The 16,771-nt window shown below is 41.3% G+C and overlaps 1 protein-coding gene across 5 annotated transcripts in view; it reads right to left on the bottom strand.

The window, feature by feature from the left end:
• Positions 1–16,771, bottom strand: part of ARHGAP6 (Rho GTPase activating protein 6) — a 486,163-nt gene that overhangs the window by 55,106 nt on the left and 414,286 nt on the right. For all 5 annotated transcript variants that reach the window (XM_060138342.1, XM_060138343.1, XM_060138344.1 and 2 more), the window contains exon 3: positions 874–945. In XM_060138342.1, coding sequence (XP_059994325.1) covers positions 874–945 — 72 coding nt within the window. The remainder of the gene's footprint in view (positions 1–873; positions 946–16,771) is intronic.

Raw genomic sequence — 16,771 nt, 5'->3', positions numbered from 1 at the left:
GTGTGTCTCGGTCTTGTCTAATACTTATCACAAAGCATTTATTTTTATACCTTCAGTTTCATTGCCTTTCATTACTTTTCAAGCAGAAATTCGATCATTAGATAAAAGAACTCCAAGGTGAGATATATGGCTTTCCTGACTCTACACTCATTCCCTATGTCATATAAAATGGAAACACATTCACATGACCACACCATTCAGCAGTCATTTCATATGAAACCATAGAAACAAGCCACAGAAAGATGTACTGGGTTAATGAGGCCCAGGTGTCCATTATGCAGGCTCAATGAATATTAGTTAAAAATGACCACAAATATCTCTGAAAGAGTGGCTAAGCTATCAGTTTCCTAAATAGATACAGAAGGGGACAGTATGAAGAGAGTCAACAATTCCCAAAACTGTACACAGGGCAAAAAAAGAAGCGTGCTGTGATCTAACATTACAATGCTGAGAATGTCCCATCTTCAGCAGCCATGAGGGTGAGACTGTTTCTTTCCAGTAGTCATGGTGGCGGAATCCAAACTCCTTCTCATTCAACTAGCCCTGCCTAACTATCTGGATTTGCCAGACAGCTGGTTAGCGTTAGAGATGCTATCCATGGCTGCTCAACCTGGTTTTCCTTATGCATTGCTGATTGGCTAGCATCATAATTGGAACCACAAGTTTGGCAGAAATCACTTTTTGCTCAAACCAGTCGAACTCATCAGTTCAGTACAGGGCCACTCCAACAGCCTTCAATGACATTCCATCGTAGAAATCCAGTTTACATAATAGAGCTGAACCACATAACTCAATGCAATTCAAAAACCCCACCAAATTCAACCATTAGGCTCCACGGGAGATGCATTTGCTTTAGTTCATTCTGTCCTTTACCTCTGTCTTTGTTTTTCTCCTTCCCTAGTGAATCCAGTTTCTTTCTCAAAGATTTCTTTCGCTTTTGTCCATCTGTAAATATTAAAAGAATGAAAAGTTGTAAAAACAAGCATATAACTGACATTTTACATTATGAATAACTACATCTGAGCAAAAGCATGACTTCTCACTTTACTCAGAATTTGGCATTTTAAACAGAGTAATGGCCCTGAAAATACATGAAAATCCTTGACTTGGATTTGCACACACAACCAGAATCTTGGTGTATGCCCTTAAATTGTGTTTCAATCATGGGAAGTACAGGAAACTTACCTCCTTCAGAAGTCATTTAGTTTTGACACTCAGATATGTTTGCTTTTTCTCTTATATGAGTCTCTTCCTATTCTTCATGTTCACGCAAACCAATGTTATCTCGGATAAAATCTCCATGAGAGGGGAGCCAACAATACATACAGCTTTGATATTCATGAGCTAGCAGAGTGTAACTGGATAAGGAAATGAATTCGGGGTCCATAGAACTCAAATCTAATTATTGCTGCACCATTTACTCATTATGTGACTTGGCACAAGTCTCAGGGTCCTCATCTGTAAAACGGGAATTTCGTGGAGCTGTTGTGAGAATTAAACAAAACAATGCATATGAAGTGTTTAATGGGGAGCCTGACACATTGCATAAATTCAGATCTACTTTCTTTTGGGGGGTTTCATAGTATTCCATAGTATGCCTCTACCATAATTTAATTAACCATTCCCCCCCCCCCACTGATGGACATTTGGGTTGTTTCTAATTTTTTACTAGAATAAGTAAGGCATTTATCCTCTTAGCATCTTGCACTTGCAACAAATGTACTTAACTGGTTAACTCACCAAATGATATAGATACCCCTCATATCAGTAACCAGCTGCAAATGAATTCCTAGGATATCATCGTAAAATATTGGCAGCCATCATTGCAAGGATGTGTTTTGGAATAACGCAGCTGTCAACTTAATGTGTGGGAAGTGCAACTCGGGAACCCACACCGCTACCAATCAGGAGAAATGCAGCCCATGCTGCAAGGAAACTTACGTGTAAACGGGGGATTAAGAATTGTCTTTTTTCATAAGATACACTTAAAAGTGTAGTAAAGAAAGAGATTCAGCCCGATAAAACTTAAAGGCAAGACTCTGATTATCAGGAAAAGACAGACTAAGCATTCTTCAACAGAAATGAGGGTTCCTGGGATCCTCATGGGGCTACAGATGTTCCCAACGCCTCCTCTCTGAATTTTTGGAGGCAAAAGACATCACAACATAATCACACTCAATCCCTCCTTCCTTTCAAAAAGCAAAGCAATATTTTTAACGTGATTCTCCTCCCATGAAATGGAAATCGTTCATAAGAGTCTTCACTCTTGCAGTCGTGAGATTTGTAGAGATGAAAATTATGTAAATCCGTTGTGATGTGGCAAAGAGCCGTCAGTCTCTTACATCATGTGTACGTTCTTATCTTCAGTGTCTAAACGATGATCTCACCACAGGGCCTTACGTGGCTTGTTACATACAGACAGACATTAAACATACTAACTGCACAAGATTCTAATCTGTTCTTCAGATAGGACTGACAGGTATTTTACTTTGTAATACTTTGTTCATCACTAGTTCATATAAACAAATATATTTGACTATAACAAGATCATATTTCTTCAAAAAATTCTATCATTCCTTCATTTTAATATTTAGTTGACGCAGAAGAATAACTAAACCATATATTAAAGCTTAAGTGCGGTGGGGGAGACCATCAAGACGGTGGAGGAGTAAGATGTGGAGATCAGCTTCCTCCCCACAAATACATCAGAAATACATCTACATGTGGAACAACTCCTACAGAACACCGACTGAAGGCTGGCAGAAGACCTCAGACTTCCCAAAAGGCAAGAAACTCCCCACGTACCTGGCCGTGTGGCTGACAGGGTCTTGGGGCTCCAGGCGGGTGTCAGGCCTGAGCCTCTGAGGTGGGAGAGCCGAGTTCAGGACCGGTCTCAGCCACCGGAGACCTCCCGGCTCCACATAATATCAAATGGCGAAAGCTCTCCCAGAGATCTCCATCTCAACACTAAGACCCAGCTCCACCCGATGGCCAGCAAGCTCCAGTGCTGGACACCCCATGCCAAACAACTAGCAAGACAGGAACACAACCCCACCCATTAGCAGAGAGGCTGCCTAAAGTCATAATAAGGTCACAGACACCTCAAAACACACCACTGGACACAGTCCTGCCCACCAGAAACCATAAAACAGGCACTACTCCCCTCCACCAGGAAGCCTACACAACCCACTGAACCAGCCTTAGCCACTGTGGGGCAGACACCAAAAACAACGGGAACTATGAACCTGCAGCCTGTGAAAAGGAGACCCCAAACACAATAAGTTAAGCAAAATGAGAAGACAGAGAAACACACAGCAGATGAAGGAGCAAGGTAAAAGCCCAGCAGACCAAACAAATGAAGAGGAAATAGGCAGTCTACCTGAAAAAGAATTCAGAGTAATGATTGTAAAGATGATACAAAATCTAGGAAATAGAATGGAGAAAATACAAGAAACATTCAACAAGGACCTAGAAGAACTAAAGAGCAAACAAACAATGATGAACAACACAATAAATGAAATTAAAAATTCTCTAGAAGGAATCAATAGCAGAATAACTGAGGCAGAAGAACGTATAAGAGACCTGGAAGATAAAACAGTGGAAATAACTACCACAGAGCAGAATAAAGAAAAAAGAATGAAAAGAATTGAGGACAGTCTCAGAGACCTCTGGGACGACATTAAACAAACCAACATTCAAATTATAGGGGCCCCAGAAGAAGAAGAGAAAAAGAAAGGGACTGAGAAAATATTTGAAGAGATTATAGGTGAAAACTTCCCTAATATGGGAAAGGAAATAATCAAGTCCAGGAAGCACAGAGAGTCGCACACAGGATAAATCCAAGGAGAAACATGCCAAGACACATATTAATCAAACTATCAGAAACTAAATACAAAGAAAAGATATTACAAGCAGCAAGGGAAAAACAACAAATAACAGACAAGGGAATCCCCATAATGTTAACAGCTGATCTTCAGCAGAAACTCTGCAAGCCAGAAGGGAATGGCAGGACATATTTAAAGTGATGAAAGGGAAAAACCTACAACCAAGACTACTCTACCCAGCAAGGATCGCATTCAGATTCGACGGAGAAATTAAACCTTTACAGACAAGCAAAAGCTAAGAGAATTCAGCACCACCAAACCAGCTTTACAACAAATGCTAAAGGAACTTCTCTAGGCAGGAAACACGAGAGAAGGAAAAGACCTGCAATAACAAACCCCAAACAATTAAGAAAATGGTAATAGGAACATACATATTGATAACTACGTTAAATGCAAATGGATTAAATGCTCCAACCAAAAGACACAGACTGGCTGAATGGATACAAAAACAAGACCCGTATGTACGCTGTCTATACAAGACCCACTTCAGACCTAGGAACACATACAGACTGAAAGTGAGGGGATGGAAAAAGATATTCCATGCAAATGGAAATCAAAAGAAAGCTGGAGTAGCAATTCTCATAACAGACAAAATAGACTTTAAAATAAAGAATATTACAAGAGACAAAGAAGGACACCACATAATGATCAAGGGATCAATCTAAGAAGAAGATATAACAATTGTACATATTTATGCACCCAACATAGGAGCACCTCAATACATAAGGCAAATGCTAACAGCCATAAAAGGGGAAATCGACAGTAACACAATCATAGTAGGGGACTTTAACACCCCACTTTCACCAATGGACAGGTCATCCAAAATGAAAATAAGGAAACACAAGCTTTAAATGATACATTAAACAAGATGAACTTAATTGATATTTATGGGACATTCCATCCCAAAACAACAGAATACACTTTCTTCTCAAGTGCTCATGGAACATTCTCCAGGATAGATCATATCTTGGGTCACAAATCAAGCCTTGGTAAATTCAAGAAAATTGAAATAGTATCAAGTATCTTTTCCGACCACAAAGCTATGAGACTAGGTATCAATTACAGGAAAAAATCTGCAAAAAATACAAACACATGGAAGCTAAACAATACGTTACTAAATAACCACGAGATCATTGAAGAAATCAAAGAGGAAATCAAAAAATACCTAGAAACAAATGACAATGAAAACATGACGACCCAAAACCTATGGGATGCAGTAAAAGCAGTTCTAAGAGGGAAGTTTATAGCAATACAGTCCTACGTCATGAAACAAGAAACATCTCAAAAAAACAACCTAACCTTACACCTAAAGCAATTGGAGAAAGAAGAACCAAAAAACCCCAAAGTTAGCAGAAGGAAAGAAATCATAAAGATCAGGTCAGAAATAAATGAAAAAGAAATGAAGGAAACGATAGCAAAGATCAATAAAACTAAAAGCTGATTCTTTGAGAAGACAAACAAAATTGATAAACCATTAGCCAGACTCATCAAGGAAAAAAGGGAGAAGACTCAAATCGATAGAATTAGAAATGAAAAAGGAGATGTAACAACTGACACTGCAGAAATACAAAGGATCATGAGGGAATACTACAAGCAACTCTATGACAATAAAATGGACAACCTGGAAGAAATGGACAAATCCTTAGAAAAGCACAACCTTCCGAGACTAAACCAGGAAGAAATAGAAAATATAAACAGACCAATCACAAGCACAGAAATTGAGACTGTGATTAAAAATCTTCCAACAAACAAAAGCCCAGGACCAGATGGCTTCACAGGTGAATTCTATCAAACATTTAGAGAAGAGCTAACACCTATCCTTCTCAAACTCTTCCAAAATACAGCAGAGGGAGCAACACTCCCAAACTCATTCTACGAGGCCACCATCACCCTGATACCAAAACCAGACAAAGATGCCACAAAGAAAGAAAACCACAGGCCAGTATCACTGATGAACACAGATGCAAAAATCCTCAACAAAATACTAGCAAACAGAATCGAACAGCCCATTAGAAGGATCATACACCATGATCAAGTGGGGTTTATACCAGGAATGCAAGGATTCTTCAATATATGCAAATCAATCAACGTGATACAGCATGTTAACAAATTGAAGAAGAAAAACCATATGATCATGTCAATAGATGCAGAAAAAGCTTTGGACAAAATTCAACACCCATTTATGATAAAAACCCTCCAGAAAGTAGGCACAGAGGGAACTTACCTCAGCATAATAAAGGCCATATATGACGAACCCAACATCGCTCTCAATGGTGAAAAACTGAAACCATTTCCTCTAGGATCAGGAACAAGACAGGCTGCCCACTCTCACCACTGTTATTCAACATAGTTTTGGAAGTTTTAGCCACAGCAATCAGAGAAGAAAAAGAAATAAAAGGAATCCACATTGGAAAAGAAGAAGTAAAACTGTCACTGTTTGCAGATGATATGATACTATACGTAGAAAATCCTAAAGATGCTACCAGAAAACTACTAGAGCTAATCAATGAATTTGGTAAAGTAGCAGGATACAAAATTAATGCACAGAAATCTCTTTCATTCCTATACACTATGATGAAAAATCTGAAAAAGAAACTAAGGAAACACTCCCATTTACCACTGCAACAAAAAGAATAAAATACCTAGGAGGAAAACTACTTAAGGAGACAGAAGACCTGTATGCAGAAAACTGTAATACACTGATGAAATAAATTAAAGTTAATACAAACAGATGGAGAGATATACCGTGTTCTTGGATTGAAAGAATCAACATTGTGAAAATGACTCTACTACCCAAAGCAATCTACAGATTCAATGAAATCCCTATTAAACTACCAGTGTCATTCTTCACAGAACTAGAACAAAAAATTTCACAATTTGTATGGAAACACAAAAGAGCCCGAATAGCCAAAGCAATCTTGAGAAAGAAAAACAGCTGGATGACTCAGCCTCCTTGACTTCAGACTATACTACAAAGCTACAGTAATCAAGGCAGTATGGTACTGGCACAAAAACAGAAATAGAGATCAATGGAACAGGAACGAAAGCCCAGAGAGAAACCCACACACATATGGTCACCTTATCTTTGACAAAGGAGGCAAGAATATACAATGGAGGAAAGACAACCTCTTCAATAAGTGTTGCTGGGAAAACTGGACAGCTACATGTAAAAGAATGAAATTAGAACACTCCCTAACACCATACACAAAAATAAACTCAACATGGATTAAAGACCTAAATGTTAACTATAAAACTCTTAGAGAAAAACATAAGCAGAACACTATGACATAAATCACAGCAAGATCCTTTTTGACCCACCTCCTAGAGTAATGGAAATAAAAACAAAAACAGACAAATGGGACGTAATGAAACTTAAAAGCTTTTGCACAGCAAAAGAAACAATAAACAAGACGAAAAGACAACTCTCAGAATGGGAGAAAATATTTGCAAAGGGAGCACCTGACAAAGGATTAATCTCCAAAATTTACGAGCAGCTCATGCAGCTCAATATCAAGAAAAACAAACAACCCAATCCCAAAATGGGCAGAAGACCTAAATAGACATTTCTCCAAAGAAGATATACAGATTGCCCACAAACACATGAAAGGATGCTAACATCACTCATCATTAGAGAAATGCAAATCAAAACTACAATGAGGCATCACTTCACACCAGTCAGAATGGCCACCATCAAAAAATCTACAAAAAATAAATGCTGGAGAGGGTGTGGAGAAAAGGGAACCCTCTTGTACTGTTGGTGGGAATGTAAATTGACACAGCCACTATGGAGGTTCCTTAGAAAACTAAAAATAGAATTACTATATGACTCAGCATTCCCACTACTGGGCATATACCCTGAGAAAACCATAATTCAAAAAGACACATGCACCCCAGTGTTCATTGCAGCACTATTTACAATAGCCAGGACATGGAAGCAACCTAAGTGTTCATCGACAGAGGAAGGGATAAAGAAGATGTGGCACATATATACAATGGAATATTTCTCAGCCATAAAAAGAAATGAAATTGAGTTATTTGTAGTGAGATGGATGGACCTAGAGTCTGTCATACAGAGTGAAGTAAGTCAGAAAGAGAAAAACAAATACCATATGCTAAAACATATAAATGGAATCTTAAAAAAAAAAAAAAGGTTGTGAAGAACCCAGGACAGGAATAAAGATGCAGACGTAGATAATGGACTTGAGGACACAGGGAGGGGGAAGGGTAAGCTGGGACAAAGTGAGAGAGTGGCATGTACTTATATATGCTACCAAATGTAAAATAGAGAGCTAGTGGGAAGCAGCCGCATAGCACAGGGAGATCAGCTCGGTGCTTCGTGACCACCTAGAACGGTAGGATAGGGAGGGTGGGAGGGAGGGAGACGCAAGAGGGAGGAGATATGGGGATATATGTATATGTAGAGCTGATTCACTTTGTTATACAGCAGAAACTAACACACCATTGTAAAGCAACTATACTCCAATAAAGATGTTAAAAAAATTTTTTTTAATTAAAAAATAGAAACTGGAAAGAAAAAAAAAAGCTTAAGGGATTTATTTGTCATAACCAGTGGACAGATCCTAAATTTCAAACAAGTTGTCAAAGAACCAGAATACATGTAGGATAGGAGACATTTTCTTTTTTTCTTTTTTTTTTTTGTGGGTAGCGGGCCTCTCACTGTTGTGGCCTCTCCCGTTGCGGAGCACAGGCTCCGGACACGCAGGCTCAGCGGCCATGGTTCACGGGCCCAGCCGCTCCGCGGCATGTGGGATCTTCCCGGACCGGGGCACGAACCCGTGTCCCCTGCATCGGTAGGTGGACTCTCAACCACTGCACCACCAGGGAAGCCAGGAGACATTTTCTTTTAAGATACAGTAGAACAATTTTTTAAACTTTTTTTTTTTAACTAGAGGATGTATGATATATGTAGATGTGTATAAATATAAATGTACAGTGTAAGTATTAATGAAGAAGTCAACTCTCACATAACCAACAGCCAAGGTTCAGATGTAGACTACAGCTAGTACCTGAGGAGTCCTCTGTACGCCTCCCTTCCTGTCACCCCTGGTAATCTCTGGACTGACTTTTGCAGTATCAATTATCTGCTTTCCTTTATAGTTTTACTATCTATATATGCATTTATAAAGAATATAATTCTGTTTTTATCAACTTCATAGAGATGGAATCATACTGTAGGTATTCTTTCTTGCCTCATTTATTTCATTCATCAACACTTCCTAAAATACACCCTGTTGAGGCAGGTAGCTGTAGGTGATTGCTATTCAGTGTTTTCTTGAATGAATATACCACAGTTAATTTTCCCACTGAACTGTTGCTGGAAATTTGAGTTGTTTCTAGCTTGGGACTATTAGGAACAATGTTTTTGTTCATGTCTTCTTATGTACAAAAATCTCTCTGAGACAGCAGTTCTTAAAGTGTGGTTCTAGCACTAGTAGCATCAGTATTACTCGGGAACTCGTTAGAGATGGGGATTCTATGGTCCCACCCCAGACCTACTGAATCAGGAACTCTGGGGTTGGGGCCCATTGAGCCCTCCAGGGGATTCTGGTTCACACTAAAGTCTGAGAACCACTGTCCCAGGATATATATGTAGAAGGTGCACATCCAGGTCAGTGTGTATGTAATCCTAGGCTTTTAGGAGGTAACAATGAACTGCTTTCCAAGTAGTTTTCCTAATTTATACTCCCACCAGTAAGACAGTTTCCATACTTCCACAATAATACTATGTATTTCAAACTCCAAAACTCTAAACAATATCTTGAAGCCTCCTTATAGGAAAAAATATGATCTTTGTGAATATTGGTCTATCATAAAAAATGCTTAGCTATTTACAACAAATCTTATACTTTCACTTAATTAGATAGAGGTGAAAGTTATTAATAGGCAACTAGACAAAATGACGGATGATGTGCAATAATGTGTAAGGAGGCACTGCTTTAGCCATTTTCTCATTTAAAATCCTCAGGAAAATAAAGAAAAGAAAATAAATAAAGTGAAATCCTCAGGAAAAATGACCAGAGCTGTGCAATAAAACTAGTCACTCCTCTTCTCCCCTGTGATCAATCAGTGGTTTGTTGATTGAGTCTCCAGTTTTTGAAGAATGTCTTTTGTTTCCATAGAGCATAGAGAACCTGCTCAAGAGACTGCCGTATTATGTGCTTGCAACCATACAGAATATTTTGTGTTCAACCAGTTCCTCGGATGCCAGTAAGTGGGTTAAGGGCCATTCCATCTTTTAAAGAAATTCAAGCTTCCTAACTGTCCACACTGCACAGCAATGTTTTTATAATGCAAATAGTGATGAGTGTATGCTTACTAACTGCTCTCAGAGTGGGCACTGTCTTACGGACTACAGAGACCTGTAGAGAAAACTGGGGTCGCACGTCCTGATCAAAGCCATCTTGGAACAAGCCCTTGAGGACTGCCCTCCACGTGCCTGCGGGAGACCACATCCTAGATGGGAAAGCCCACAGACATACACGACACAATAGCAGGTGGCAAGACAGCAAGCCTTCCGCATGCGAGTGACCACAAAGCAAAGGAATCATCGTTATGCAGTGCGGTTAATCTGGCCATCTAGGGGGAGGCCAGTACCAAACAGGGTCTCCAGGAGGGCTGACGACAAGAAAACATTAGCTTGCTCCCCCAGGACAAGGCTTTTCACGGCCTCACTCGCTGTCAGCTAGTGTTCCAGTTTAAGGCTTGTAGGTTTCTCTACCTAGACGACAAGCTCTCTGAGGGTAGCACCATGTCTCCTAGGCTTTTGTCTCCCTCCAAGTAAACAGCACAGGGCAAGGCATGCCATGAAGAATTGTCAGCACTGTCCATGGCCAGAAGTCAAATGGAAGTTTTGGGTTGGTTCCAAAGAGAACCCAGGACCACTGAAGTACACAAGTCCTAATTTTAATCAGATCGGATCAGATTCAGAGAATACAGGTTATTAAACAGTATGTTCCATATTAAGTTGATTCTAGAGATAACGATGCTAAAAAATATTGTCCAAAGAAAGACTTGTTTTTGGTGATAGATGGAAGAGTCAGGGTTACTTTGGGGGCATGGCTCTTGCCTGCAAGGGGGCAAGAAGCAGCTTCCTGGAATACTGGGAATGCTCACTGTCTTGATCTGGTTGTCGGGTACGTGGTCCGTGCATATTAAAAACCCACGGAGTCGTACGTGTGGACATTCATATTTAGGTACATTACTATATATATGTTATTCCTCAATAAAAATAACAAAAGACTTTGTCATTTTTACAGAATGGAACCAACATAAAAAGTGCTTTGACTGAATGGGGCTGAAAACTCAGCAAGAAAGTCCTGCAAAAGCAAGTTCTCCCATGTCTAACTTTTTCAAATATCTGAACGCCCATGATCTCATCCAGATACCACAACTTCCCTGCGACACTGGAACACAGGGACAATGAAGCGCCAGTGGGTTTTGAGTATGTATCAATACTAGAAGCTTAGTATCTATGACCTTATTACATCCTCACAGCAGCTCTACAAAGCCCACACTATTATATTTTGCTCTTTTATAGATGAGGTCAGGAGAGATTAAGTAACTTGTCCAAGGGCAGAAGTTGGTAAGTGGTCCATTTAGAACTTGCACCCAGGTCTAGCCAACATCCAACTGGTGCTCTTAACCTCTACCTGTGCTGTAGGGAAGAACGTGTGGTGTCTACTTGAGGGAAGTGACATTAAAGACCAGATATAGGGACCCACATGCCCAAGGTAATACAGACTTAGAGAGGAAAGAGAAACGAACAATACTGAGCTCTAAATGTTCACCAGGATTCGCATGAGTCATTTTTGCATATATGATATTATCTAATACACATCAACATACAATCCACTGAGGTAGCCTTTTGATTTATTCATTTTAAAGTTGAGAAAATTAAAATCAGAGAACTAAAGCAAATTGTCCCCAAATCACAGGACTGGTAGGCGGTAGAGCTGGAGTTCAAACCCAAATTGCAGCCCTTTCCAAAAAGCTTGGTTCTGTCTTGAGAGGGGTAGCTAGGAGGAAAACCCAGATACCTGTGACGAGAAGCTGAAAATCCTTTGTTTAAGGTCACTTTGCCTCTGCATCACGAGAGATGGTTCTGGAGGTGTTTGTAAGACAGTGGATGTTCATTCGTAAGGGTCATTTACACTCCTCCCTCCCAGAAGCCTGGGCGATGGACAAGAACACACTAAGCCTCGTTCCTTAGCGAAGCAGTCACAGAGAATGGGTGTAGACGGCTGAAATTCACAGGTGCACTTGGATATGGGACAGGGCATCAACATTTAAGCCCCTTTAAATCCCTTCGCTTGCAGAGTTCTGCAAAGATCACATTACTGGAAAGGAGAAGAAATTGCCTCTGCGCTGAGACATGGAATGAAGTCGAACAGGACTTACTAATAAGTGCAGCTCTGCGGTCAAAACCCTCTGCTGATGCTGCCACAGAGCTAGTCCAGTGGGTATGCCATGACCACATCCAGCTCCCCACTATTCACGTGGTGTTTAGCCCACACAGCGATTGATTGATTGATTGACTGATTTAACTGAAGGAGAGGTGATTTACAATGTTGTGTTAGTTTCAAGTGTATAGCACAGTGATTCAGTTATACGTATATATGTGTGTGTATGTGTATATGTATAAATATATTCTTTTTCAGATTCTTTTCTCTTATAGGTTACTACAAAATATTGAGTAGAGTTCCTTGTGCTATTCAGTAGGGCCTCGTTGATTATTTTGTATATAGTAGTGTGTATATGTTAATCCCGAACTCCTAATTTATCCCCCCCACCCCCATTTCCCCTTTGGTAGCCAAAAGTTTGTTTTCTATGTCTGTGGGTCTATTTCTGTTTTGTAAATAAGGTCATTTGTGTCAACTTTTAGATTCCACATAGAAGTGATGTCATATATTTGTCTTTCTCCGGCTGGCTTATTTCACTTAGTACGATCATCTCTAAGCCACGCAGTGATTTATAAAAACTTGAGCTCTAAGGTGAAATCTTGGGAAGTTCACATACATATCTGGATTTCTAACCTCTTGAGAAAGGTGGGAGACCTGACAGCACTGGCTCCCACATTCCTCACACTCACCCCAGGCCCGCATAGACACCTAACCCTGGGCCACTGCACACCTGGCAAGCCTTCGAGTCTGCAGCTCCATCCTAGCCTAAAAGGAAGGTTCTAGCTTGTTTCAAGTCTTCAAAAAAATTCCTGCTGAGAAAAGTCTGAAGGAATGCTTTTTGGCACCACCTGTCCTGCTTTTCCCAACCACAGCTGCCTTGCTATTTACTTGGACCAGAAAAACAGACTCTCAGAGAACGCAAACCAAAGGAATTCATAGGCAGTGAGAGGAGCTCAGTAACAAAGTGAGGAAAAAAAGATATAAAAGAAACACTTGGTGGCAGAATGGGAAGTGGCCCTTTAGAAACTGCATATAACTTATGCCGCAGTTTCTCAGTCTCGGCACGAGTGACTCTTCGCTGTGAAGGGCTGTCCTGTGCGTGGTGGGCTAGTTAGCAGCATCCCTGCCTTGAACTGAACAGACGCCAGAGCACCCTTCCCTGTTGTGACGACCAGTAATGCCTCCCGACATTGCCAAATGTCCTGCAGGGAAAAATCACTCTGGTTGCGAGCCACTGGTCTGTGCATAACTCTACCTAGAGAACAGCTCTGGGCTCAAACCATGTGACATCCGAACTATAAAACATTCACATTTTCCCACTTGTCACAATACTCACTTTATACCCCATCTCAGTTTTTGTTTTAAAGAGAACAATATAAAAATGTTTATGAATTGTTAAGCCTTCATATATAATGTTGAATTTTGGACACAGTAACAATTCCCTTCAATTTATAAAGAAATGCGAGTCTGCCTATAGCTATCTTTATACCAAATTGCTAATTACAGGGAGGGGAATATAGCAAGTTCCTTGAGTAAACAGCCTTCTATTTCTTTACATGAAGTTCTTTTTCTCCTTTGATGGTGGTGATGATGGCGGGGAACACCAGATCCAGTCATCTGGCGTCTGAGGGTGAACAGCTGTGTAAGTGGAGTGTCTTTAGCATTCAGGGAAGACTCAGGGGACACCATTTCTTCTTCTTCTTTAGTTTTTTTTAAAGAGGACTAAACAGTGTGGACGAAGAGACCTACTGGCCAGCCCTCCATTGGCCAGAACAAGAGACCTGGCCAGCCCTCCATTGGCCAGAACGAGGATTCAGGAGGAATTTGCAGGAAGACAGTTTTGTCAACAAATGGAACTCTTCAGCAACGGAATGAGCTGCCTCACAAAAAAAGCACTGTTCACTGTGGCCTCTATCTTGCATGCTCTCTGTCTTGCATCCCTCACTCTGGTGGAAGCCATGGCATGAGAAGCCCTTTGCAAAGGGCTATGTGGTGAGGAACTGGAGTCTCCAGCCAGCAGCCACATTGATCTTCCGGCCCGCTCATGATTTCAGATGACTGCAGCCCTGGCTCAGGTTGATGGCAACCTCACGAACCAGAACCTGAACCAGAACAACCAGGATAAGATGGTCCCAGAAACTGTGTGAGATAAGAAATGGTTTTTTTTTTTTGCGGCACGCGGGCCTCTCACTGCTGTGGCCTCTCCCGTTGCGGAGCACAGGCTCCGGACGCGCAGGCTCAGCGGCCATGGCTCACGGGCCCAGCCGCTCCGCGGCATGTGGGCTCTTCCCGGACCGGGGCACGAACCCGTGTCCCCTGCATCGGCAGGCAGACTCTCAACCACTGCGCCACCAGGGAAGCCCATGTTTGTTATTTTTTTAAAAGAAGAAAAAAAAAGATGCTCGGCTAAATGCATGTAGTATCCTGGATGGGACCCTGGAACATAAAAAGGATGTTAGTGGGGAAACTGGTGAAATCTAAACAAAGTGTGTAGTTTGGTTGAGAGTAACATACCAATGTTGGTTTCTTAGCTGTGATAAGTGTACCAAGGTTATAAAAGATGTCATCATTAGGGGAAACTGGGTGAGGGGCGTCTGGGAACTCTGTATTATCCTGATAACTTTTCTGTAAATCTAAAATGATTCCAAAATACAAAATTTAGTTTTAAAAAAGCCCTTTCTCCCAGGCACTGGATGTATTCAAACAAAGGTTGAAGACTCATTTGTCAAGCATGTGAGGAAGTGGAGGCTTGCACTGTCCACTGAAGAACTTCTAAAACACGGACTTGGGAGCTGAAACTTACGGCGAGAAGGTGACTCACATGCCAGAGTTTCTGACCTGGCTGAAACTATTGGAATCATCTTCCTATTCACATCTCCCTGATCTGAAAGAAAACATGTGTCCAGGCCAATATAAAGCATCCATCAGATCTGCCATTCTGTGTAGCATGTTTTCTGGAAGGGAGTGGACAGCTGAGAGGCCTGACCAGACCTGTTTTTATGGCTCTGGTGATGTCTTCCTATGTGGCTCATTAGATTCTCTTCAGATACCTCCTGTTTCTTGGGTTCTCTGAATCCCTTTTCTGCTTGAGTTATCCCGACTTTGTGCCCATCACTGGCATCCAAGAACACTGCTTAGCACAGAAATCTGTTTATTTTTCATGTACCGATGCCTATCCTAATAAACCGAAATATAGTTTTTAAATTATATATATGAAAGTACATTAGGTGAGTGACGCAATCTATGGCTGTCTTATAAAAGTGTTTACTAAAACGATTTAATTGTTTACAAGACTAAAATTCATTCTTTAGTCTCATCTACATTCCCCTTTTGATGGCTCTCAAGCCACAGACCTCCCCCAAAATAAAGCAAGCCGAAGACTAAACCAGATGTTTTATTTCTAGTTTGCAGCAGATTTGTCAAAGAAATAATATTATTTATGGCTCCTGGCACTTGAGGGCCATTCATTGGGCCCACACTCCAAGTCTAGTGTTTTCTAATAATTAATCTCATCAATGTAAGTTAATTTGGCCAAATAAATCAGCATTGGAAAACACATAGGGACTGATGAGAGCTGGGCAACCAAAACCCCAGTCAAAATCATATCCCAGGGCTTCCCTGGTGGCGCAGTGGTTGGGGGTCCGCCTGCCGATGCAGGGGACACGGGTTCGTGCCCCGGTCCAGGAAGATCCCACATGCCGCGGAACGGCTGGGCCCGTGAGCCATGGCCGCTGAGCCTGCGCGTCCGGAGCCTGTGCTCCGCAACGGGAGAGGCCACAGCAGTGAGAGGCCCGCGTACCGCAAAAAAAAAAAAAAAATCATATCCCAGGAAAAGTCGGGCTGGACATCGGAGCCAGTTAATGCCATACCCATGCTCAGTGGAATGAATTCAAAATTGCCTCTGCTACTCTGAGTTGCCTGCTCCCTATTCAAAGTGCATCCCAAGAAAAGGAAAGGAGAGCAGCCCTGACAGGAGGGAGTAGTAGGTGCCAGGAAAGTGGCTACATCTGCTTCTTGGCAGGAAGTGTGGCAACAATCCCAGGATAGGGGAACCAATAGGACCAGTGCATTACTCTGGCCTAAGAGTTACACTGGGATTAACCCCAGAGATTTAGGACACGAGCCAAAGCAGGGCTCTCTCCTCTACTCTGGAACAAGTAACCTCTATTAAAGGGTGAGGTGCCGCAGCACATGATGAATTCCCTGGCTCAGGAATATTATTTATACCACAACAGTTAATCCATTCAAAGTGCATCTTCCCCCTGGAAAGTGGGCTCATCCTCCACAGATCGATCCATCCATTGCTCCATCTATCCCTCCATCCAACATTAAGGATGAGACAGAGCTAGGTGTTAGTTATGAACCCAGATGAACAAGCATTGTCTCTGCTTTTGGGAAACTCAGAGTCTAGTGCTAAAGACAGATACATGGAAACCTCATTAAAACAAAAGGAAGAAATGCTTCAGT

The sequence above is a fragment of the Lagenorhynchus albirostris genome, chromosome X (genome assembly GCF_949774975.1).
Source record: "Lagenorhynchus albirostris chromosome X, mLagAlb1.1, whole genome shotgun sequence".
In the NCBI taxonomy this organism is placed as follows: domain Eukaryota; kingdom Metazoa; phylum Chordata; class Mammalia; order Artiodactyla; family Delphinidae; genus Lagenorhynchus; species Lagenorhynchus albirostris.
The sequence above is the reverse complement of the archived record's forward strand: the minus strand, read 5'-3'. Positions and strand labels throughout refer to the sequence as shown.